A 24,618-nucleotide genomic window follows, 5' to 3' on the forward strand; every position below is an offset into this window, starting at 1 on the left:
AAGCAGACACCCAACCAACCACACGCACACACACAGGAAGAAGTGCTTTAACAGTCTGCATCCATGTATCTCTACAATTTGATATAAGAATACCTTCTGGCATATCTTATTAGGCAAGAAATAAAGTTAATCGTATCCTCAGTGACTCTGGGGAAAAATCTGTGTTGTCAAAGATTTACCTTTTTGGAGGATAGATGACTGCATTGCTGTCAGAAGTGCATCTTCTTCAGTGGATGGATGACTGCAGAGGTAATGCCTACTTTCAATTAGCTCCAAGTATCTGGCAACTTACACTCTGTTTAGACGCTGAATTCTGTTTAAATATTTGATTACAATTTGCAATGATTTGCAAATGAAGAAAGTCTTCCCGAATCCAGAGTTTACATTTGCAATGTTTATTATGAAATACATTCACAGTGCAATGCAGATTACACAAAAAGCTTTACAAGAAACATACAAAAGACTACGCGAAGCATGTACCATTCAGTAACGCATGCAGTGTCTGACATACTCATAGTAAGGCTAGACGTGTCTTAATACCCATTAGCGAGAAACTGAAATCAAAAGATAAATAATTGGATTAAGAAACTCCTTCATTGCTTGGGTTTTTAAAAATTAAACCCCCTTTATATTGCTCAGCATGCTAACAATGCAAAAGAAGCAACACTCTGCTCATTCCCAGCATGTAAAAAAAGGTTTTCACTGTTTCAAGACAAGGTTAATTTTCAATCACTCGTCTTCTCCTTCATCAGAAATAGTCACGCAAAACGATTCAGCACTTGGCTTCCCCATCAGGTCGAAAACATAAACAATAACCTGTAACATACACATGATCGTGTCAGCACGTAAGATTAGAAACGCTACACGCAAAAGTTTGGAGATCGAGACGATCCAATACCCGCGCTGCTCAGAGAAGTTACATAGTGACTGTTTTGAAGTGCATTACACAGCTTTATTCGTATCAGAGAAATGCATTGGCAGTACGGACCCAGAATAATTGCAGCAGTATCATTCATCCATGAGCTGTGCTGGTGCTTTGTGCACAGGCCTAAGATTTGTAGCTACTTTCCACAGCCTCACCTCGCGTACCATCCAAACAAAAAATCCCAGCTGGCTAAGGGCAAATAAGTGGCAATTTCTTCTACCAGTCAGATTGAGGTGGCAGGTTCATTTTATTTCACTATATCGAATAATAACATTTTACAAGTGACATTTTTCTGACCTTCAGTCTGCTAATGGTTTAGTGACTTCAGGAGATATCCTTCCTTATTTAATCTACGCATAACTTTAATGAGAGGTCCTAAGGACATATTCTCGATATCTAGTTTAAACTAAGGGCATGTATTTACATAGTAGCAACAAAATGACAGCTCAGAACATCTCTTGGGCACAACAGAATTAACAAAGATGTTCTCCCTGAAATTCATGTGCTACTTCTAAAAGCAGCTGGGAAGAGGTGTGTATTCAACCTCCCACTTGTGGAGCTCTATAAAGATGTGAAACGGATGAACTGTGCATCTTCACTGAATAAAGGTTTCAAGATTTTTCCTTCAGAGGGACGGTGCTAATGAGGACATTATTGCTTTAGCATCTCAACACAGCCAAAGTGTGTTCAAATGATCGTAAAGGCTGCATATACTGCCAAACCACAATTTTAATTAATAAGTTCTGTTTTGTGCACTTGCATGCACCGCCTGTTCAAGATCTACAGAGGGCTTGTAAACTCAGACATAAGCGTTAAGTTCCTGAGGAAAAATCAGTGGGGAACTAATATGCTAAAAGAAATTAAGTCATCATATACTTAACATTAGTAAAGATATGCATCCTAATACGCACTGTATAGAAATAAGCATCCTTACTGATGGCTATTCAAATAAATCCAAAATGACAGTAGTACTTCTTCAGTCTGTTTTCTGAATCAATCTGTAAGCCCTGCAGCAAAGCGTAATATTCTATAGCCAATTTTCAGGATTACTTTTGAGCGCAGACCTCTGCTCTTTAAGTCTTAACAATGAAAAGCTTTCTTAATGCCCTCAGAGTCTTTTCTCTGGTTCCTGGTTGCTCTATGTCCCTTATAGCAAGTAACAACGTGCCGGTGTCATTACTCCCAGAACTCAAGGGAATCTTAGATATATCCCATATGTGGCATGGGAATACCAGAGGCAGATGCATCTCCAGAGACCCTGAACGGACCTTAGAGCTCTGCATTTTCAGCTGAGTACCCATGATCAGAGTTCACCTCAGAGCAGAGAGCCTAGCAAGCGCTCACTCACCAGACTGCTCATATGACAACTCTGCATAAATACCCCTGCAAACAAATTTATTCTAAAAGGATGCCGAAGCAGAATAAAGCAGATGCACATTTTAAAGTCATGCTCTGCTTCTGAAAGAACGCTGCGAGAAAAATCCATCTCAGACTATGCTTTCAGAAGAACTCATCAAATACAGTTTCCTCCCTGACCTGCAATGAAGACAAATACACACATAGGGAAGTTTTGAACAATGACTGTCACAGGAATATGCTTTGCTAAGAAAGTGTCTAAATTAAACTTCACAATAATTAATGTATCAAATGTATATCGGCATTGCACTTTTCACGTCTTCCATTAAATGTTGACAAAAAACATTCAAGCATCAATAAACGTTTAGAAATCACTGTAAAAACAAGTTAGTACAAAACCTCTGTGGTTTCTGGAGCTGAAGGGTAAGTCTTGAGCACAATGCACACAAGGAGGTATGCCGTTTACTCCAGGCTCAGGTAACGTGGTATTAAAACCATCGAGAGCTTTATAAAAGGAATATATGAGCAATATAAACCCAAATGACAAAAATACTCTGATACTACCGCAGTATTCAAACTAAGAGACATTCAAGTGCTGAGACAAACCATACACAAACACTTCTGCGTTTGACTTCACATTCCCATCTGCATATCAGCGAAGTTGTAGAAGTTGTCTACATCTTGAGATGCTGATGCCTTGCTCTCCGACACAAAAACCTATTGTATTAAACAAGGAAACAGTTACGCATCATTAATAAATAAGTTTAAGTAGTTTTTGCTTGTTTGGAGCTAATTATGACTCTTGGTTTCTAGGACAATCAACTTCAAGAACTTCCAGCAAATTAGCTACAAATGTCCCAGGCACCACCCAAAGAGATGAGTGGAACAGGCAGAAGGGTTGTGGCAGTTCATCAGTTTCTTCATGTTCAACAGACTCAACAAATAAACGATACTTTCAATCAAAACACTTGGATTCTTCTTATTATTTTCTACTCCTCCATGGGAAATTCCCACCCACTTACCATATCATATGTGTTAGTGCAGCAAACAGCTATTCCGAAGCTCACTGAAAGTACAAAAATGGGCTATTCCAGATAATCACGTTCACACAGTACTACTTTTCTGCTTCCCATCAGAGTACCGTGTCAACATAAACTATGACAGTTCCTTGAATTGGTTTACTCTAACATGTTTCAGGATGAATATTCTGTTATCCATCAACTTCTGATTTCAGAACAAAGTTGTCTATTTCATCACAAAGCAAGTAGCTTCCCAGACTACTGCTTGCAAGCACGGTACATTTCTGCTTGAAGGGACTTGACAACACCTACTATTTATCTGGCAGTTTGTTGGTGCAACAGCAATTTGTACCACGGTCATAATAGTTGAGTATGTTCTTTCACTATCCTTCCCTACCAGAATATTGCAATACAGATTTTGCAGAGGATTTTGAAAGTGATGAGGCCAATGGATAGATAGTACAAGAAAGGCACTCACAAAGGGGGGGAAAAAAAAAGAAAGAAGAAAGAAAGAAAAATAAAGGACATCTCTACCAAGACAACAGAACTTCTGATTTATGTTATGTGTATATAGCACAAAGGTCTCTTTGCAACACATTGTTTCTACTAAGCAGCTATAAAACCTCTCCTGGTGCTACTGCTGATGATTTTATTCTACACATACTAGAGTATCTCAACAGGTGTATTAGATTTATTTCAGAAACAAAGATTTGGTTAAATTAAAGTTATTAATGGATGAAGTTAATAAATTAATAGTTTTGAAATGCGAGTGTAACTAGTTGCTTAAAACCAGACTGATTTCCTTGCAAAGCCTTACAGGATAAATGCCTTCCTAAGAGCTTTTGTCAATGCTTTGTGATCAAGAATACCTATAATTCTTTCTGAGCACTGTAACAGCCCTCAAGCTGTCCAAACGATAAAGGCAGCCAGCAGTGATGTGAAATCACTTTATAGAGCATTCCTGAACCTGCTGGTAGTAATAAGACCGAAGTCTGCCATTCCCTACATCATCTCTAAATATGTCCTAAGAAAGATACATTTCCTAAAATGTCTGTATACTCAAGTAGCTAGAGATCCATGCACAAATGTAGCGTTTATCTGATATTCTGGGTTAAATTGTATCTAAATAAAAGACAGACAGGAATCCTGAAGCTTTGCTTCTCGATTCGACACAATTGTTTAGAAACAGAGGTAGGTTTTACTACGGAACCAGTCTGTAAAGAGAAGATGTGAAATTACTTCCTGCCCCTGGTTTTACATTTGGAACTCTGAAGAACAACCATTACTTCAAAATCTGAAGTGCATAGTTTCTGAGGTTTCTGGATGCACCCCAGATCAGGGCATTCACTGTGTTATGACCACAGATGCCAGCCATTTTAATGAGGAATGTATAAGTTTTTATTTGTTCTAATAATTAATACAAGATCAACCTTTGAACTGAGAAACTGAGACCTAGAAGAATGAGCTAATTATGTACCCAAGCTCCCAGTTAAAGAACTTATTTATATGGTAAAATTTGTGGATATTACTTTTGGGTGCCAAGGAAGAACCAGCAACATCACAACTCTGCCTAGGCTGCAGTCCTAGTACTTCCCAGGTTCAGAGAACCGAAATCTAAACTTGCTACACATCAGGCTTTGTTCACACAACAGCAAACACAACAAAACCCTCAACCATCAGTTCCATTTTGGATGACATTACAAGGCTGTTTTCCAGAATCTGGGCAGTCTAACTCCTGGAGTAATCCTTTTGAGATGAACTGAAAGACATCAAGGAGCTGTATGGACACTAAGTCCCAAAGACATTCCAGTCTTTTACAGTTTAGAAGCAAGAGGTTTGCCTCTTTCCTATTATCAGTAATACTGCTCCCTTGCAGTGCTCCAATTGTTTCCAGACGCTTTCTCAAATCCACTGCCATTCAAAAGAAGAAAAAGAACAGACAGCAAGCAAAAAGGAGACGTGGTATAAAGAGGGTACAGTAAAGCAAGTTGACAGAAGAGAAGAAGCAAAGGCCTTTGAAGGAAGGCACACTGCAATATCCTTTACAGCAAAAGTAAATCTTGAGAAAAGTTGAAATACTATTAAGCCCCAACAAAGATGCGATACTGAAATCTCCTTCATGATGTTCTGCTCTGTAAGACTTGGAGCAGAGCTTTACCCTGTTAAATTTATACAATTTGTTTTTACCGCTATGTGGAAAAAGCTTCAGGTGAAAATCTTCTATTTTTTTAAATAGATATGAGAATTTAGTACTTTTGTTAATAGGGGCAATTTTTATTCCCTCCTGCAAGCAAACCTGAGTTTTGAGCAAAACAAAAAACCATGACTAGGATTATGCCATTCCAAAACTTAAAATTCAGTGCATCAAAGCTACAGCTTGACTGTGAATTACCTTAGATGTCCTTTAACATGTTCTGCTAATAAAGCTAAACACCAGCTTACCTTGGTTCCATTAAAAACATCATTTACGGTGTTGCGACATCCTTCCACAGCACCATCTCCATTGAACTCCAAAGCAACGACTGGACCTAGAAGATCATTTCATCTGGAATCAATACTGCTTTTCAGTCTGGTATTAAAACATTGGAGTTCTCATCCCTTAGGGAACCGTGAAACTTACAAGAATCGTTTCAATTTTTTTTGTTTGAGCAGCCATAATACAGAATAAAGAAACACTTAACCATAGCTTCGAAGTATGGTGTTATCCGTGCAGAAAATATCTGCAATTCCATGCTCATTTTTGCAGAGGATCTAGGAGGTTTCCTGTTTTATTTCTTGGAAGGCGGCAATGGCACAGAAATGCTGAAGAGTGGAGGGCATTGTGCAAGTGAGTCAGATTCTGCTGCTCAAATAGTGAGCCATTTCACAGACATCTGCAGCATGACTGAGTCATTCAGGCATTTTTACCTCAGTACCAAGATAGCAAACAGTCTGATTTTCAGACTTGTTCTTACCCACTATTTTCAGATCCCCTTTCTCTGCTTTCATTCTGAACGCATTATTTCTTCCCACATAGGTACAAAATAGCCCTTAAACTATTTTTCATCTGAAAAGTATAACTTCTGTCCTATTCCTGCAATAAGCATCACGGACCTCTTACATTACTGTGAAAAAAAAAGTCACACGTTGCTCCTAAGTTAGGGAGCACGTTTTGAGCTTCAGCTTACAACAGATGGCAAAACGACATTACTCCTATAGGAACAGATAAAAAAACCCAATTACAGCCAAATCAGCAAAATCACTTTTCAAGCACTCTGTCAGAACACTGTTTATAAACAGGAATTCAACACTTGCCTGTTTTATACACATCCATGCTGATCTGCTTTAATATGCATACACAAACACTGAATAGCCAGGCACTTTACCTGCAATTGTGATAAGCTAATGCATTCTTATTCTAGAACGATGAGCCTCTGTTGACCAGCCCAGACAGATACGCTTATGCCACAGCTCCTAAGTGAATTAGTTCATTTTGGATGCCTTCAGTTTTCAGTGCTTAAATGAAGCTTCCACACATCACCTCAGCTGGCTTTACATTACAGTTTTCTCCTTCATTCTTCCATCTTCTCCTCTTTCACCTTCTCCAGAACACTCTACTGCCAGCTAGATTTCTGCACTAAGGAGAGAAACAAAAGTATATATCATCTCACCTCTTTCAAGCAGTGGAATGAATTCTGATGCACACTGTCGGAAAACTCTCTGAGCATCTTCGGCTTTCATTGAGACTTCTTTGGTCTGTACCAGCTGAAAGCCTTTGCCAGTCATCTATTAACAGATAAAGAATTCAAGCTAAAAAAGTTTCTAAGGCATGCAGCTCAACTTCAGTCTGTTCCAGTATAGACTGGATACTCATTTCCCATATACATTAATTCACGGAGTAAAAAGACCCTTTTTACTCTTTTCAAAGACCATTTGCTTTTTCTACATTTCTGTTTATTTCCATTCCATTCATCCAAACTTGATCCTTTGCCCTAGTGCACCTACAGAGGTAGGTGTGAATTTTGCTTTTATGTTATGGCCCGGGGTTGTAGTTTTTTCCACAGTTTCTCACAAGCTGAAACTAACAGGAGTTAGAAGCATTCAGCATCTGGAATCAAGCAGTTTGTTCTCATTAGACTTCAATAGTTCAGTCAAGCATCAGCTCAAATGCTTATCTATCCACTGCTGAAATTTTCCATTTTGGAAAAAAAAAGTTACAAGCTCTCAAACATACACAGCTCTTTACTCCAAACCCAGTAGAGATACTGAAGGTACACTGTCCCCGTTTTGACTGAGACGGAGCTATTTGATTCACAGATGAAAATCTGGTGAGATACTATGTTTTGGCTTTAGGAGAAAAGCAACGTTTATAACACATCAGTGTTTCCAGTTGTTGCTGAGCAGTGTTGCACAGAACCAAGGATGTTTCAGTTTCATAGCTTGTCAAATTGCCGTAGCTGGGGAGAGGGACTGAGGGGGCCCAAGGAGCTGGGAGGGAACAGAACCAGGACAACTGACAGAAACTGGACAAGGGGATATTCCATAACATATGACAGCATGTAAAAGAGCTATAACCTTCAGCCCAGGGGAGATGGCTGGGGGGCAGCTGCTAATCAGGGGCTAGCTGGGCATCAGTGAGTGGGTGGTGAAGAACTGCTTGTGTATCACTTGTTTTTACGTTTGCATATATTTATTTTTGACTCCCAAACGTGAAATAATTGAGGAGTTGTGACAACTGTACTCAGCTGAGCCGGTGCTGGGAATGAACGGAACAATAAAGGTGAAAGCAAAAGACAGTTCAACAGGCTTTGATCTGCAGTAAATATTTAGAAACATGTGAGTATATGACCGCAGAGCAGAGCAAACAAGCACTCACCAAACTGTCAGGGACTGAGTAAAAAAACCTTGAAGATCTGTGATAACTGCAGGACATATCTCATTACTATTACCTTCCTTCCCCCTCCCCTACCCCCCTGCCTTTTCTGTCCTAGTAAATAGCTTTTATCTCAACCTATGAGCTCTACATTCTTGTTTGCTTGTCTTCATGTCCCCCTGACCCCCCGATTCTCTCCCCCACCCTACTTGGCTGGCAGGAGGAACAAACAACTGTGGGATGCTTAGCTACTTGCTGGGTTAAAACCACAACATGCACGCAAAAGGAACAACTATATTTATACTTGCAAAACATTAATTTGACCTATAGAGTAGTAAGATTTCCCAGCATTTCACTAGCCAGTCATTCAGAGTCTCCCTAACTCTTCCTTCTTTACTGTAGCTAATCATTCATCAGAAAAAATAGCCCTTACTTATCTGTGCCCACTGAAGTAGCTCCCATCAAATCTGATAGGGATGGGGGCAGGTGAAGCAGGGAAAAACCCTAAAGCTTTTCCCCCCAGCTCCCCTTGTAGTTAAAAATTGAAAGCAAGGAGCTCCATTAATTGTTTGGTTGCTCACACAACACTAGGATCAGCAACTTTTGCAGATACCTCTCTCAAGCTGTAAGCTGTAATTCTGTTATTGGCTCTGCTCTGTCATCCCTGGCACTTCAGAGTGCTAAAAGCAGCCAGCCACTCCCAGATTTTAGCCCAGTGAAGACCAAACTCAGCCCGTCATAGGAGCTCCTGCCTTACAGGAAAAAAAATAAAGAAAAAAGAAGAAAAGCCAGCACCAGCTATTTAAATAATCAAAGACAGCTGACCAGCTGTAACAAACACTCACTGAATTCTCCAGAAAAAAATTCCAACACTGGATGACAAGGTTATGGGATAGATAACATTTAACGTGTTATTTTTAAAAGTCTCTGTTAGTGCTGGCAAAGCTTTCAGGGCAAATAGCACTGATAGACTTTGGGGGCAATAAGTTAACAAGTTTATTGGCTATCTCCCTTTCACAAGCATTGATAGCCATTTATTCTATACTTGGCCAAGTTCATTAATGAACTACACATTTTCCTCAGTGTAGGTTTGGTGTGCTGTACTGGAAAAATACACTGGAATTATTAAAAAACAGATGTGTCATTCATAGGATGTCAGTTGTAAAACAACTCACGCAGAGGGTGGTGACACACTGGAACAGGTTGCTCAAGGAGGCTGTGGATGCCCCATCCCTGGAGGCATTCAAGGCCAGGCTGGATGTGGCTCTGGGCAGCCTGGTCTGGTGGTTCGTAAACCTGCACATAGCAGGGGGTTGAAACTGGATGATCATTGTGGTTCTTTTTAACCCAGGCCATTCTTTCGTAACTGTTTAATCAGGATGAGCTCCATTCTCTTATCTTGCTTCAAGGTTTTAACAGTGCAGGTTGATTAATATGGTTAGCAGACGGGCAGAACCTCAGCATTCTCTCTTCAGTAAGCACCAAGGCTATCCAGCAAATGTTCAATTAGAAATTCATAAAGTTGAACAGAGAAAAAGGTCACTTACCTCATCAATTAGCTTTCTGGCATTTGCAGTTGTGTAGTCACCAGCAAAGAACACAGCCAAACACGATTCATCACTGCTCTTCTGTCTCTGCCCTCGAGTTATTGGTATTATGCTCTTCATAGCATCTGTAGAAATTCTGACAGCTTTCAGCTCTTCAGAAGTGGGCAGAGGAACGTAATCTTGAACCACAGCATTCTCAGGCAAAAGGCCCCAGTTATTTTCTCCTGACACAGGAGTAAAGTCATGGATGTTGCTCCACGTGTTATTGAAGATACTCAGTCCAGCATCTTTAAATTGTAAAGCAAGCTCAGGGTAATAGTACTGGAAACAACCAAATTTCATACCTGAGGAGGATTCGATAATGGGTTGGGTGGCACAGCACAAGAATACCTCCAGCTTCCTGCAGTCCCGAGTGCGAAATTGTTGGCAGGCTACTATGCATTTGCAATCTTTGCAGTCACGGAAAAACACACTGCCTTTTATTGGTCCTAAAAAGATTCGGCAGTTTACACAGTCATCGATAGTGATCGTAGCAGAATGGTCAAATATGTAGATGCTACAATTCTCACAGTCCTGAATGACAAATTGTTGTCCTGCTACTTTTCCAGGGAGTCGACCCACAGTTTCATCTTTCAGTCCAGAAAAAGTGTAATCTTTTGGATCAACCTGAAGGAAAAAGGAAAAAAAAGACACATGAAAGTCTTCCTGTAGAGAGAACACTATAATGTCAAATGTTAATTGATTTGGATTATCTGAGATATTACAGAACTGTACAAGATAACTTGCCAGAAAACTTCAAAGAAGAGATATCAGAGTGATGAAAGATCCTTTCTAGCTAGGCTACTGGAACACCCAGTATTAAGGTACAACAGAGAGCTGGAACTAAACTTCTAGATAATCCAGGAAACAAACAAACAATCAACAACTTCAAACGAAGCCCACCAACAACTCAGTTTGTTCTTTAGAAATGAAATGGGAAGGGGTTCTAAGTTGTTTCTACAGGAAAGATGGTCCTGAGGACTATGGTAATAACAATAATAAATGAATTGGCCAACAGTATTACAGATTCATAAAGCTGGGAAGACACAGTACTTCCTTTTTAAGTAGCTTTCTTGGTCTTATGTTACCACACCTCAACACACTGCAAGAAAACATTGTTGCTTTCAAGCAGTATCTTCATCATTATGTTTGCAGACAACAAAGAGGTTGCTTATCCATGCCACAGCATTATCTCGTGCTAACAACTCCAACTTGTGCTAACAACAGCAGCTATGTGTTAGCTATAGGCAACAAGCGAAGACTGGCATGCTGGCACACAGGTCATGTTTACAGACCTTTCCTCCTCCACTCTCCAGAATTATTCTGCCTGCAAGAAAAACTGTGCCCCCCCCCAGAGCCCCGTGCTCAGAGCAGTGACCAAGGAGCCAGACAGTGCTAAGGGTGGCACTTGATGCAACTGGGCAGCGTGAATAATACAGTAGCTGCAGTCAGAACACCAAAGGAATCTGAGCTGGGTTCCTCCTAGTTACATGACAGTCAAGGCGACTGTGCTTCCCAGAGCAAATTCTACTCTGCCCTCTTGTGAAAGCTTATTAAAATAGCACCCAGAAGCATTCAAGTACCTGAAATATTCTAACACCAGATCACTTCCCAAACTGCCATTTCAGTCCAAAGGCCTTAAAGGCTTGCTGGGCTGCAGGCAAGTGATAAAACACTACGCCAGGTCTTGCACAGCTCAACTGGTAAGAAATTCCTCCTCTACAGCATTTGGAACATTCACACAAGATTAGAGACCAGAAAAAGATCTCTGGTTTCTAAAACCACAAGCAAGTTCATGCACTAAAGCAGCTCAGTCTAGATAGGTTTTGCCTGAAACAGCTCCTGGAAGCTATATATGTCCACTAACTCATAAAGTGTGCTCTTACATGCGTGTATCATAACCGACTTCCTGACACAAAAGTAAGTTTGAAAGTGATGAATCTTCCCCATGGATGTGAACTCCCAGTAAGCTGCTTTCAGCCAAATTCAGTATCACTAGCAAAAACCTGGGACAGGTAGGTGGGAGAATTACAAACAAAAACTGGAAGGCTCAAATGAAAGGCACTGCAGCACGGAGACTGAGCCACACTGTATGATTAAGATCCAGACTCCCTAAGATCTTACACAAATCTTGTGTAACATTACTTATCTGATCCACTGTGCATTCCCAAGGCACTGAGAGAATTTAAGTATCAGAACTGCTTTTGGATATGTCCTTCTCCAGCATCTCCTAGAGCATTTATGGATGGATGTGCATGCGTATAATATATGTACAAACATAAATATTGATTTATAGCCTTGGGAGGCAGTGGTAGTGCCTGGTAAATGATACAGAGGAATGGTTACTTCCCTTAGGAAGGAGAAGCTCAAAGTTTTCAGAACCAGCAGCTTTTTTAGTAATGCCACACCTACTTGTGTCCTTCTAAACAAGCCTCTTCTAAATGCCTCAGAGACACTATTAGTTTGTCCAACATGAAGTCCTTACAAAGACCTGTGAAACAGCTTTCCCTTACTATTTTAATTAGGCCTAAGTGAATAACACTGGTTTGTCAGCTAACCTGCAGGTGACAGAATCTCAGATGAGAGCACTTGAGAAAGAGTAACACTGAGTTCAATGATGCTCTGTATTAATTTAGACTGAGCAACAAAACCAGCTGATTTCCAGATTCAAGAGCTCGATTTTGTTTCCCTGATGTGAATTAAGAGCTGTGTGCTGATGCAATTCTTACCTTTAAGTTTGTTCCCACTCTAGGGAGTTGGCCAATTTCCTTTAATTTCAGTGGCAGTTCTCTTTTCAAAGATCAGGAGTACTTACTGACTAACAGAACCTTTGGAACTGGAGGGACTGAATCAAGTAGTGTGGCACTCCCCCTGCCACACTGGGTTACTGCCCTTGAGAGCAGTCAGTAACCCAAGAGGCTGTAGTACATCTGAGTATTTCAGTTCCCTTGGGTAGAAGAAACACCTTAGAAAAACATCAGGGTAGAATTGTAATTTTAAGTATCATAGAATCATAGAATGACCCGGGCTGGAAGGGACCTCAAGGATCATGTAGTTCCAACCCCCCTGCCTAGCAGGGCCACCAAACATACACATTTACTAGATCAGGTTGCCCAGTGCCCCATCCAACCTGGCCTTGAACACCTCCAAGGACGGGGCATCCACAACCTCCCTGGGCAGCCTGTTCCAGGGCCTAACCACTCTCCTAGTAAAGAACTTCCCCCTAACATCCAACTTAAATCTTCCCTCCTTCAACTTGGATCCGTTTCCCCTAGTCCTGCTATTATTTCCCCTAGTCCTGCTATTAGAATGCTAGTATGCATTCTAACATCTGTTTATACACTTACTGCCGAGCTTCATGCTTAACAGTCCTCAAGTCTACAGGTATTACCACAAGGTTAATACTTCACTAACTCACCTTCCTTCCCCTGAGACAAACTGTACTAATTGCTTAAGTTCCACCTTTGCAGCTAAAAAGCAGGCCAGGAAAAACAAAAGCAACAGAAGATAACATCTGAAGACTCTTACAGTGAGAACCAGAGATTCTCTCCCTACTTATCTGGTACAACTTTGTTGTAGAATCTTATGCACGTGACAAGCTAGCAATAGAAAAATCAGTTTGATGATTCACCTACTTATCATTCACATCAGGATAAAACTTCAAAGAACTGAAGAATGTGTATACAGTTCTGAAAGCCCTTCTCCCCAGATTGGTGTAATTCCAAACAACCACAGTATTTATAGGAGTAAGCTTTAATGCTTTCAGATGAATTTAGAGAGTTTTAGAGTAGAGAGAGATCTGCATTAGTAGACACAAGCACAGCTCAAGAGTTGAAAACTTCAATTAAAAGAGCCATGTTTAGGTTCAGAAATAATTCCATAAAGTAACCTCAAATAACTAGATACAATGACTAAAAAAACCCAAAACAAAAAATCCCTTCTTACACAATAGTCTTTCTTCTTAACAGAAAAACGGAAGTCTCATCTGTAGTCACTGGAAACAACACTGCTGGTAAGTCTCTTACAAAGGACTGGAGAACATGTGCAGCAGTGATTACAAAGCACAGAGAAAGAAGTGACAGCAAGAAAGTTTGCCATGAACTCCAGCAAGGTCTGCAGCAACAAGTATCGCTGTAGCATGCAGTTTTTCTTATTGTGAACAACTGTCTTGCAAGAAGGCCAGAGGCCAGGCAGGAAGGCTGAAGATGAAGTATCTCTCTTCAGCCCTGGCAGCTTCCACTAGGAAGAAGACTGAGAGCTCTGAGATCCTCACAGTTTTCAGTGCTAGCTGTATCTGGAATCACCGAGGTCCCTGACAGCTTCTTTCTGGTGTGAGTTCATGTTCTGAGAAGACTATCATGCCTGGTTGATCAGGAAGGGAGTCTTAGTCAGCAATGATTGGCTAACTAACAAGAAGGCACTGCAGTTTTTAATAGTTTTTAATAGATTGTGGCTCTTCCCTAGTTAATTGCACATAGCCTGCAAAGCAATGACTGTGAAGTCTGTCTAAACCACCCACACAAAGATCTTTTCTTAAATATTGTTCTCAAAAATCACTACCTATCTTTCTAAATTGTAACAAATGATAGTCCCGCTACAAACTCATATACAATTAAGAGTATGTAAGAGTTGGCTGCTGACACAGTGACATCAAAAGCTGCAGTTATAGGGCAGGCACACAGACTTAAGAGGATTTATGTGCTATTTTTGTCAATGGGGGAATTAACAGAAAGGAAGCAAAAGAAGTGCATTCCAGGCCTAGGCAATTCCTCACAATCAGATTTAAATGGGATTGGCGCCCCTCAGCACCTCATTGCAACAGCCCTCAGAGAAAGTGTTAGTTGAAGTTACTCACCTCTGCCTGACTTCTAGGTTCCCAGCAGTAACAAAAAATAGAAAGAGGGACAATATCTGCAGATCCTAGCCACTGTCATACAGTTTTTCATCTCAGAGCATCTCCTGTACACCTTGACTTTAAATGCAACCAATATAACAGCCAAAAGACATGTTTCATTCCATCCTTCAGAATCCTTCCCTTCTTTCAGAGGACCAATAATAGCATAGAACAGACACGGGCAGACTTGTCTGAGCAACAAACTCAGATATTGCAGACAGGAAACAGACAGAAAGACGGGCAGAAAGACGGGCAGAAAGACGGGCAGAAAGACGGGCAGAAAGAAAGCTACACCACACTTTCATCAGCCTTAACTGAAAACATCTTTAATATTAACCCATTGACTTTCTCAACTGGTAGATTACATTTTCAGAAACGTGGCAGTAGTTTTTCTGGTGCACTGAAAAGCCTAAGGGAGATGTATCAGATCTCAGGACACCTCCTCCCCCTGCTTAGTTACAGACAAATCTAAAAGGTTAAAGTGGTGTGATATTTGTTCAAAAATAAAATATAAAAACATTATGTGAAAGAGATGTGGGCAATGCAAGAAGACCTTATCAGATCAGAGCACTGCAGCAGAATCACCAAACGTGAAGTAACTAATAGAAAACTCTGATTTATGTGGTGAGTTAAAGACCTGCTTGTGAGGTTCTCTTCTTTGGTTGCGGTTTGGTTTTTTTGTTTAGTTGGTTTTTTGGGTTTTATTTGTATATGTGCGTGTGTCCGATTTTGTTTTAAACTGTTTGAATTGAACTACAGAGCCTGTCAGCAATTATCGTTATGCTTCCTACCAAATACAGCACTTTATCCGCAAGTCAATTGGCACAGAAGAAAATTTTCTGGGTAGGGAAGTCCGTCTAAGCATTGAATGTCATTGAAATCATAACTCATCTAGTCTTACTTCTTTGAGGATGAGAAACAACAGCAAAAAAACAACAACAAAAAACCACCAAACTCAGTTGCTTGTGTTTCTCCTCTTTGCAGAAGAGATCACAGCACAGCTGTATCAGCCATCTCAAAACACAAAACCCCAGTTCCTATCTATACGTACCCATGTTTTGCTATTGCTGTAGTTACTATTCCGGTTCTGTATGCCAACGCTGCTTAGCCACTCAGAATACAGAAAGGTAGGAAAAGGGAGACCAAGAACAGAGGTGCAATCTTATGTTCTAGATGAAATCATAGCTGAAGGCCAAGGTGATTCAGGCATCACCAAGTTCCTCTTTTGCATTTGGTCAGAAAGGGATATGACAAGTCCCCAGGATGTTACGTAGTGATAACAGTCTTTCATAGGCTGTGCTCTACTTATTTATCTGGACTAAAAATCCCATAGAAGAAAGAAATAGAACACGTTTTGTTTTCAGGATAAGCTCTTCATGTCTTTCCTTACTTTGAAGTAATCTAACAGCATCTCATAGCATTTCATATTTAGTTTTCTACAACACAGTCCATTTTCAGGGCTATTACACTGGAGTTATATGGTCACAAAGTCTTTGTCATACTACTCTTCAGCTACACAATACCCGCAGTAATCTTTTTTTTCTTTGCCCAAAGAACACAATTAAGACAGCCTACACTAATAACGCTGCGCTTCAGAAGCGGAAGAGATAACTTTGCTGGAAGAAGTGCTCAAGTTCAGAGCTTCTGTCAGCACAGCTGTCAACTAGCAGTCACTTCGTTTCACATCCCTGTACAGACAGCCATGCACACAAGCGTGCCTAGGTTGTACTGCCTACAGAAAGTACGTCAGCATAGCTTGAATGAACAGGAAGACAACTAGAGCCTCTGAGCAACAAGATTTATCCATCTGTAATAATGTACACTGGATATCCTACACAAACTGTAGACATGAACACTCTGCTTGCAGAGCTGCACTACATAACCAGAACAGCATCACCGCATGTAATAGCCTGAAAATAGAACTTCACACCTGACAGGTTCATATTAAAAGTAACAGGAAACGCTAATGGCTTTTAAAGTTCACATCTTCTGACTGAGCTGATGTTTTCAGAGTTCAGAACGCAAATCTGAGGATCAAGGAGTCCCAGTGCTGCAAGTTTTCCAACTGCCACCAGTCAAACTTTGCTGTCAAATACAAGTTGTGGAATGAATAAGTATGCTGATGTGTGCTGCATAAAAAAAGATGAAGCAGCAATAGAGAACGGGATAATATATGTCTGAGGGAATACCTAAAGCTACCACACCAACGCTTAACACAGACTGTGATCAACAAATGCAGTGCAGAAAGAGCTCAGCGTTCCCTTGCCTAAAAGTAAGCATCTTAGCTCTGCTCTCCTGGTTTAATGTACCAAGCTTGTACTTAAAGATCAGTGAAAAGTAAGGTTGCAGGGAGCAAAAGAAATGGTCTGGCTCATGACATAAATGTTCTTGTGCTGTGTTGTAACAAATTAAGCAGCTAATTTGATGGCCTCTGCAGTTCAGTAGAACAGCCCAAACTCACTGATTCTTCCAGTTTTTCTGAGTATTTCATACGAGGAGGAAGTTCTATATGCAATACATCACATGCTTCCCCCCAGTGAGACAGTTTGTTCTCACTATAAAACCTCATGTTAGCTTGAGCCTGCTCCCCACATGCTAACAGCCACCTCCACAGCAACAAGGTTCGTTGTCCTTCCAGTCGAGTGTGTCTATGCCCCAGTTTTCCACCTGTTACAGCTTTAGAAGTTAGTGCCATGTAAGTAAAACAGCACGTAGAAAGGCTCATACGAGTTAAACTTTAGCTGATGAATCTTCTCTATGATTAGGTCATATCGTTTTGAATGCTCATTTAGTAACGTACTTTGGCACACACTCTACTTACTCTAGCACAGGTTCTCAGTACAGCGCTCTCTCACCATAAGAAGTCTCCACAAGAACCCTATAGCGAGCCAGAGCACCGAGCCCAGTACAGCTCAGCCCTCTTTATCCTCAGGATAAAGGCTACACCACACAGTCTCTCGCTCATCTCCAACGCAGCTTTTCTTAATCTACTTGAAAGACTTAGGAACCAACCCGGAACACCTCACCAAGTTTAGAAACACAAGCGAGCTAAGCATTCACATGAGTTCACACATCCTCCTTTTGACACTTGTACGACACGGCCTAAAGGTCTGGGGGCCCAAGTGAACGAAGCTCACACCGGTCCGAGAGCGTATTCTCACGCCGCCCCGCTCCGACTAACGGGTCAGGCTGCCTCGAGGCGAGGACGAAGCCAAGGCTGCCGGCACACAGCCTGACAGGAAACCGCATTCCGCTCTCCCTCCCCGCCGCCCCGTACCTTGGCTCTCTGGTCCCAGCTGTACTGCGGCGCCTTCTCTTCGCCGGCCGCCGGCTCCTGGTTGGCTCCTTGCTGTTGCCCGCCCTGCGCCGGCTTCCTGCGCTTGGAGAAGAAGCAGCCCATGTTGGCACCACCGCCACCCCGGCAACCGAAAACCGCCTCGCGCTACAACCACCCCGCCGCACGCCCACTGGAACCGCCCGACCCGGCCCGGCCCAGCCCGACCCGCGGGGAGAGGCCGTGCGGGACCGAGCGCCAGCACAGCGCCTTCGCCGCCCCGCCCCGCTTCCGGCTTCCCCGCCCGCCCTCGTCTCCCGTAGCGACCGCGACAGCTGGCGGCCCGTTGAGGCGGGGAGATTTCTGCGGACAAAGTCGTGTTTCCCAGCAGGCTGTACCGTCATTCCGAGACGTTTTCTCCCGGTTTTAACGGAACAGAATATCCCAAGGTGGAAGGGACCCACGAGGATCGCCTACTTCGACCCCTGACCCCACACGGAACCACCCAAAATTCAAACCCTGTATCTTTTAGCTCCTTGAACTCCATCAGTTTGCCGTCCCCACTGACCTGGGCAGCTGTGCAGTGCCCACAGCCCTCTGGTCTGGTGAGGAGCCTTTTCCTAACACCCAACCTGTCCCTCCCGGGGCAGCTCCGTGCCACAGAGATGAGAAAGTTCATGAGACAAAGAGAGGGAGAAATCTTAGCAATTGCCAGCATGCTCAAAGAAAACTTGACTTAGGGAAAGCTGTATAAGCAGCAGGGAAGTGTTCTTGATGGAGCTCAGCGTGCCCAGGCCAGCAGAAAAGAGGAAGCAGACCCACAGGCCAGAAGTGGATGCTAAGGCAAGGGGTGACTGATGCCCTTTGGGTGGTGGCTCTACCACCGAAGCACTCAGCAGGCTTGAGGTCTGCCCTGAGCTTTAGGTGCTACAACCATCTGTGTGCACCAGCGATACTGACAGCACCGTCAGTCTCTGCGGTCTTTTGGTAAGCAGGTTCCTCTTCTGTACATCTGCTTAAAAATCTGTAATCGCTTTTAGACAGAAAGAATAACAGTATTTGATGCCTTTTTTGTGAAAAGCTGAAACACCATTTAATTAATCTACATAAAAACTAAAAACTACATTACCAGAAGGTTGCTGCCTCATGTCAATAGATTTTCTGTCGTAACGGAAGGCTTCATTATCCCTTGTGTAAGAAGACCACCTCACTGTCCTGAGAAGCAGCTGGCTCTGCAAGGGAAACATCACTGACGTCAGTACCATTTCAAAAGGTTTTTAAATGCAAGAGAAGAAAGTAAGCCCTGCATTTGCCTTGCATTTGCTGTAATGTAAGTTACAGCTGGGATTTTCCACCCTATCATGACACATATCCTTGTCTTGTAAAATCATCAGTACCACAAGAAATCGGGGTTTTATACGGCTACAGCAGATCAGGACAGGCCTTAGGTTTTATCTCCAAACCTTCAGGCTGTTTCTTGACACCAAAGCACCAGGGTATTTCTTCCAGACCAATTTAATACAACTTATGAGCACATGACTTCTTCAGAAATTGCAAATGCCTGGCTCAGTTCTTCGTTCCCCATTCATATGCCAGGCAGACTCAACTCCCTTGGCCTGTGAGATTTGATACAATCATAGCCTGAAGTGTAGTAATATAAGATTGCAGTAACACTGCAGTCACTACCAAGCATTATTATACTTACTTTAATTTCAACAAACTGCTGTAATTAGTGACTTCCCTCCCGGGGATGTTATGAAATATACCTAATTACACTGCAATACGGAGCTTTCTGATCCCCAGCTAGCAATTTCTAGGTAACTGAAAAATAAGACATTTTCACTGTAGAGGTTACATCATATAAGATTTGGTGCAACAGCTTGGCATATCCATGCCTTTTGTGCCAGCTTCCATCCCTGCACAGCTTTGCAGTGCAGAGATCCCAACTTCTTCCCCTTCCTTTTTCTGACACTCCCATGTATCACCTCAAGGTTCAGGGAGGGAGCTTATCCTCAGCAAATACTGGAACCTGGAAGCTTGCCCAGGTCTTAAACAGGTAGTGAAGGAAGTTAAAGCTTGCAGCGTGCCCATCTGCACTCCTCGTAACACTAGGCAGGGTCTGGCTCTCTGCACTGCTGGCAGCTCACCACAACACGCAGAGCCAAGCTTGCACAATCTCCTTGTGTTCTGTGTGCATGTTCTTAAAGCTCTTGGAATCGTATCGTTGTGAAAGATCTGCAGAATGTCTTGTTTAAAGCAGTTTTTAAATCCTGCTGGTTATAGAGAAGTTAAAAACTTCACCTGTAAGACATGAAAATTAGGAAGACTATGAAAACAAAAAGACTTTAATACCACTGCTCCCTAAAATCTCAGCTCATGTTTTCCCTACCAGAAAGCATTACAGATTCCACACCTGAGATACTGGCAGCTTAGCTAGTCTGTGTTTTCAAAACGATTCCTAGTTAAGATTAGATTTGTTCATACTCATGTGAAATGGTGAAGTACGGGTGAGACAAATAACACACAACAGCGGCAATTCCTTATGTGTTTTTTTTCAAGCAGTATGATTGATAAGCATTTTTTCCCCAGCATCTCATTGCACATAGGATTCAACTCTGGTCATTAGCAGCTTCATTCAATCACAATGCTATTGGACAACAAGGGTATGTCCTTTTCATACCTGCCTTCAACAGAGAGTCTGGCAGCCATGGCATACACCTCTAACACTGGGGTTAGTGAATAAGGAGCAACGAGCCAGTGTGGCTGTGTCATAGCTTACTGTTAACTGACCCATTGCAACAAGAAGAATCACAAACAGGAAAGCTGAACAGTTCCATCTCTTCAAAATCTTTAGTTCCAAAAAACCTTCTTGGTGTTCCCAATCTCAAACAATTTCCTGGTAAGGAATTACACCATATCCACAACCCTTTTGCTGGTGTTTGGGACAAAGAGGAGTGGAGTGCTGTGCAGACAGGGAGTAAATTATCTAACATCCCTCTTAAAAGGATTCACAGAACTACAAGTCCTTTCTGAAGTTTTTTTTTTTACTGAATATCTAAACAGCCAAACATTTCAGAAAGGCATAAATTAAATACTGATGGCCAAATGAATGAAAGAAATATCTGAAAGTAGGCCATGATCTAAATTATCCAATACATTTGAAGCATGTATCCTGGTATTAGGACAGCGTAACACAAGACCTACATTATCGTGATTTTTGCTGCAAGCTGTCTCTGTGACAGAAAGTCTGCAGCTGAAAGGGGCTGCAGTTTATTTAAGGGCTGCTCATGTTCCGACTGCCCTTACTCTAACAGAGCAAATTAAGTTTTCAGCTGTAAAGCACATTCTTATTTTGCAATTATCATTTCATAGATCTTACACAAGAGCCTAGATCCTAGATCCCTTTTTGTGATAGGAAGAGAGCTGCCACAAACTGAGTGTTGCCTAACATATGTTTTGCCAGAGAAGCTTGTGTCCCACCTGAACACTGAGCTGGGACAGGCAGGACTCTCTAGTTTCATGTTTGATGCAATGAAACAACAGTAAAATTCATGGACAGTATGTTTGTGGCTTGTTTTTAATTGGACAGCAATTCAGATAGCAAGTTACAGTGCTGACTCAGCAAGGCACATATGCACATGCCAAATGGTTAAATGAAGATGAGCTTTAACAGCCACCGAAGCGCAGTCCAGCAGCCCTTACTTTCTTCCTTAAGCTGCTGCTAACAGGACTTTTTTTTGCTCTAGGCACTCCAGCACCCTTTGCATCCTGGTTAAAACCAAGAGGAACACTTGCCAACATGCATCTCCAGTTACTTTACCTTCTATCCTTGTCTCCAACACCTAATGTTAGGGATGCTCTGCAGAGTGCTGATCCACACGTAGGTTTCTGGAAAGCTGCACTCTGCTGCAGTCCTAAAATGGAAGAGGAAGGCCAGAAATACACTGAGTAAAGGTTGCTTGCTCTAATCATTTGATGCCTTTATCTCTTTCTTAGAAGTTGGATGGAGGCTGTCTCTTCGCAAGGAGCTACATGGAGAAGACAAGGAGCAATGGGTACCAGTTGCACTGAGAGAGGTTTCTCCTAAATCTAATATTGATATTATTTTTTTACAGTGAGAACCATCAAACTTCCTCCAGGTGCGGCAGTGTCCCCGTGTCTGTAGGTTTTTAAGGTATGACTGGACAGGGTGCTTGACAATCAAATCTAGGTTTCCTTTTCTCACAAAAAGTCTTATTGTACATTGTTGCACAGCCTATTGATGTTCTTCCAGGTCCAAGCAGTTAATTTTACAGGGTGGCTTTATCTATGGTGCCAGCCTGCCGTGCACATGGTCTTTTATGGGTGAGAACAGTGGCTAGCTGATGTTCCCAGGGAGACTGGTGACAAGTGAGGTCTCCAATAGAAATGTACAAGATGGCACTTATTTGCAACCATGGTGAAACCCTGGCAAAATATACTCAAAGGCTATGTCTGGGCTGGACTCTGCCTACACGTTCTAAGGGATCAGGTCAATATTCATAGAACTTCAGCAGCATCATTTTAATATTCAAGCATTAACTGTAAAAAAAGAATCTTCTGCTGTTAAAGTCGACAAATAATAAAGGATTACATCTTTTTTTCTTTACCTTTTCTTCCCTTTCTGTCTGTTGGCAGAATATACAATAAACGTTCCAGACACTGTTTTGGGAAATACGACTACATCACTTTAAGACTCTGAGGAATAAATTATACTGTTGATAGCACAAAGTAGCAAGGGATTTTGCAGAGACAGCAGGTGGAAAAAAATATACAAATTAGTATTAATTGGACGAGTTAAAATTCTAAAGCTTGGCTGCATATTAGGAAGGCTTGTTGCATTAAGTCTGGTTTTCAAATAATGTAATTTACACTGAAGGAGCAAAAAAATCCAGCACAGAAATTAATTCATTAAAATAGTCAAAATGGGAAGATCTGGGGTGACGTGAAATATATATTCTTGTGGAAAACTGACTTAGTCACTAGAAACAGGCACACATTAAACTAATGTGGCAAAGAGAGACATTCCTAACAGTTCAGATAGGTAGAAAAATAGAGCTTAATATTCAAAGGTGAAATCCCAATTTCTGTGAGTGTACACAGGGATAATGCACACTCTGTATAGCCTACATACAGTTTAGGCTGATAGATCTTGACTTAAAGGTCAGAAGAAGAGAAGCACAGTCATGGTGCACAGCTGGCAGATGAGCAAGGGAAAATGGAAGATGTCTGAGTTAATGCAAATGACACACTCTCCTTATTCACCTATGGGCTGTTTTACCAAATTTACGCCTTCTGTTTTCAGTGCAAGTGAACTATTTAAAGCACTTTTCTTTTGAATATTACAGTGCCCACGGGTGTCCTCCCCTACCATACAAACTAGAGCTGTGGGCAGCTTTCCTCAGCCCCGGGTCTTCTAGTTAGATAGGCACGTCTCTCTGAGTTTGCCACCCAAAGCAATCTCCTCATAATAAAGCCAACAGAGAAAAAGTTTGCAATGGCAATTCATATCCTCAGGTAGGCACTTTTTTGGGGGTGTATGGGAGATTGGTAATCACAGCCTGAACCTCTGATTAATCAGCTGAGGCAAGTGTGAGGTCAGCTGTGGGAGCACAGGTGAGAGTGATGTAGCTGTGCTCCCGGAAGGGGTGGAGCTCAACTCCATCCCCTCTGAGACCTCATTTAAGGGCTGACTCCCACTGAAGCAGTATCTCTTGGAGATTGCTCACCAGTGAGGGCTGCCCCAGCTTCTTCAGCCAAGGCATCACCACTGGTGAGTTTTCCTTTGCTTATTCCTTCTGTACATTTGCTACCATCTGTATATTAACAACCAATACAGGGGGGTAACCAATCTGATCCATCTCAACTGCTTGAGTTTTTTTATTCAATATGAAAGTACACCTAGAGTGAGGAATACAGACCTAGACACTGAAACTTCAGCTGTTTAAAGCTGATTTTCTAAAACTGTTTTAGGTGAATCATGCTTTTCATGCAAAACTGTTTATCATCCATTGTTTCTAGCAGCATCCCATACGTCACAGGCACTATACATAAACAGAACTACAGTTGTCTGTGCCTGAAAGGGCTTGCATCTGTAAAAAAGCAAATCACACACACACTAAATTGGTGCTTGGTATAACAGCAAAGCTTCAAACAGTTGGCTAAATTATAGTCACTTGTTAATTACGAAGGATTTATAGAGATTAATATGCTGAGTAAATAAGGCTGTCTCGTACCTTGAAACAAAACCACTGGAAGTCTAATTTAGGCATAAGAAAAGAGTCTGAACAGTTTTGTAAGATAAGGGGAACACAATGTTAATGTTCTGGATTAATTAAAGTGCTCTGTGATCAATTTGGTACATCACCTATGAAGGAAGATTTTTAAATATCAAAGGAATTTACTTTCAAGTTCCTCTCTCTACTTCACAGCTATTCACACACCAAAGGACTAAACAACAAATTATAGAAAACGACAATCAAATAATTAGGAAGTGTTAAGAAAACAGCCAGCTCTCATGAACAAAAGTGCACAAGAAAAAGGCTTCAGATCCCAGAATGTGAGTGCAACCAAACTTAGACACAAACGAAACAAAATGCGTATTCCATAAGGTGCAACAGCAGTTGTTCAAGTGCCCATGCACCTCTCCCTGGTGCGGCAGAGCACCGGGATACCTTCTGCTGAGGGGCTGCTG

The 24,618-nt window shown here is 41.8% G+C and overlaps 1 protein-coding gene across 3 annotated transcripts; it reads right to left on the reverse strand.

Moving 5' to 3' along the window:
• Positions 1–374: 374 nt before the first annotated feature.
• Positions 375–18,177, reverse strand: RP2 (RP2 activator of ARL3 GTPase). Of its 3 annotated transcripts, none has more exons than XM_072334094.1 (6): positions 17,910–18,177; positions 9,700–10,365; positions 6,951–7,065; positions 5,743–5,828; positions 2,893–2,998; positions 384–816 (listed from the first exon to the last, which is right to left on the reverse strand). In XM_072334094.1, the coding sequence occupies exons 1-5, from the start codon at positions 18,030–18,032 to the stop codon at positions 2,915–2,917; spliced, it is 1,074 nt and encodes a 357-aa protein (XP_072190195.1). In that variant the 5' UTR covers positions 18,033–18,177; the 3' UTR covers positions 384–816; positions 2,893–2,914. The 3 variants fall into 3 exon arrangements, with proteins under 3 accessions (XP_072190188.1, XP_072190195.1, XP_072190204.1); XM_072334103.1 differs by having other exon boundaries at positions 781–816; positions 2,888–2,998; XM_072334087.1 differs by having other exon boundaries at positions 375–2,998.
• Positions 18,178–24,618: the final 6,441 nt, after the last annotated feature.

This window comes from Excalfactoria chinensis, chromosome 1 (genome assembly GCF_039878825.1).
Source record: "Excalfactoria chinensis isolate bCotChi1 chromosome 1, bCotChi1.hap2, whole genome shotgun sequence".
Taxonomy (NCBI): Eukaryota; Metazoa; Chordata; class Aves; order Galliformes; family Phasianidae; genus Excalfactoria; species Excalfactoria chinensis.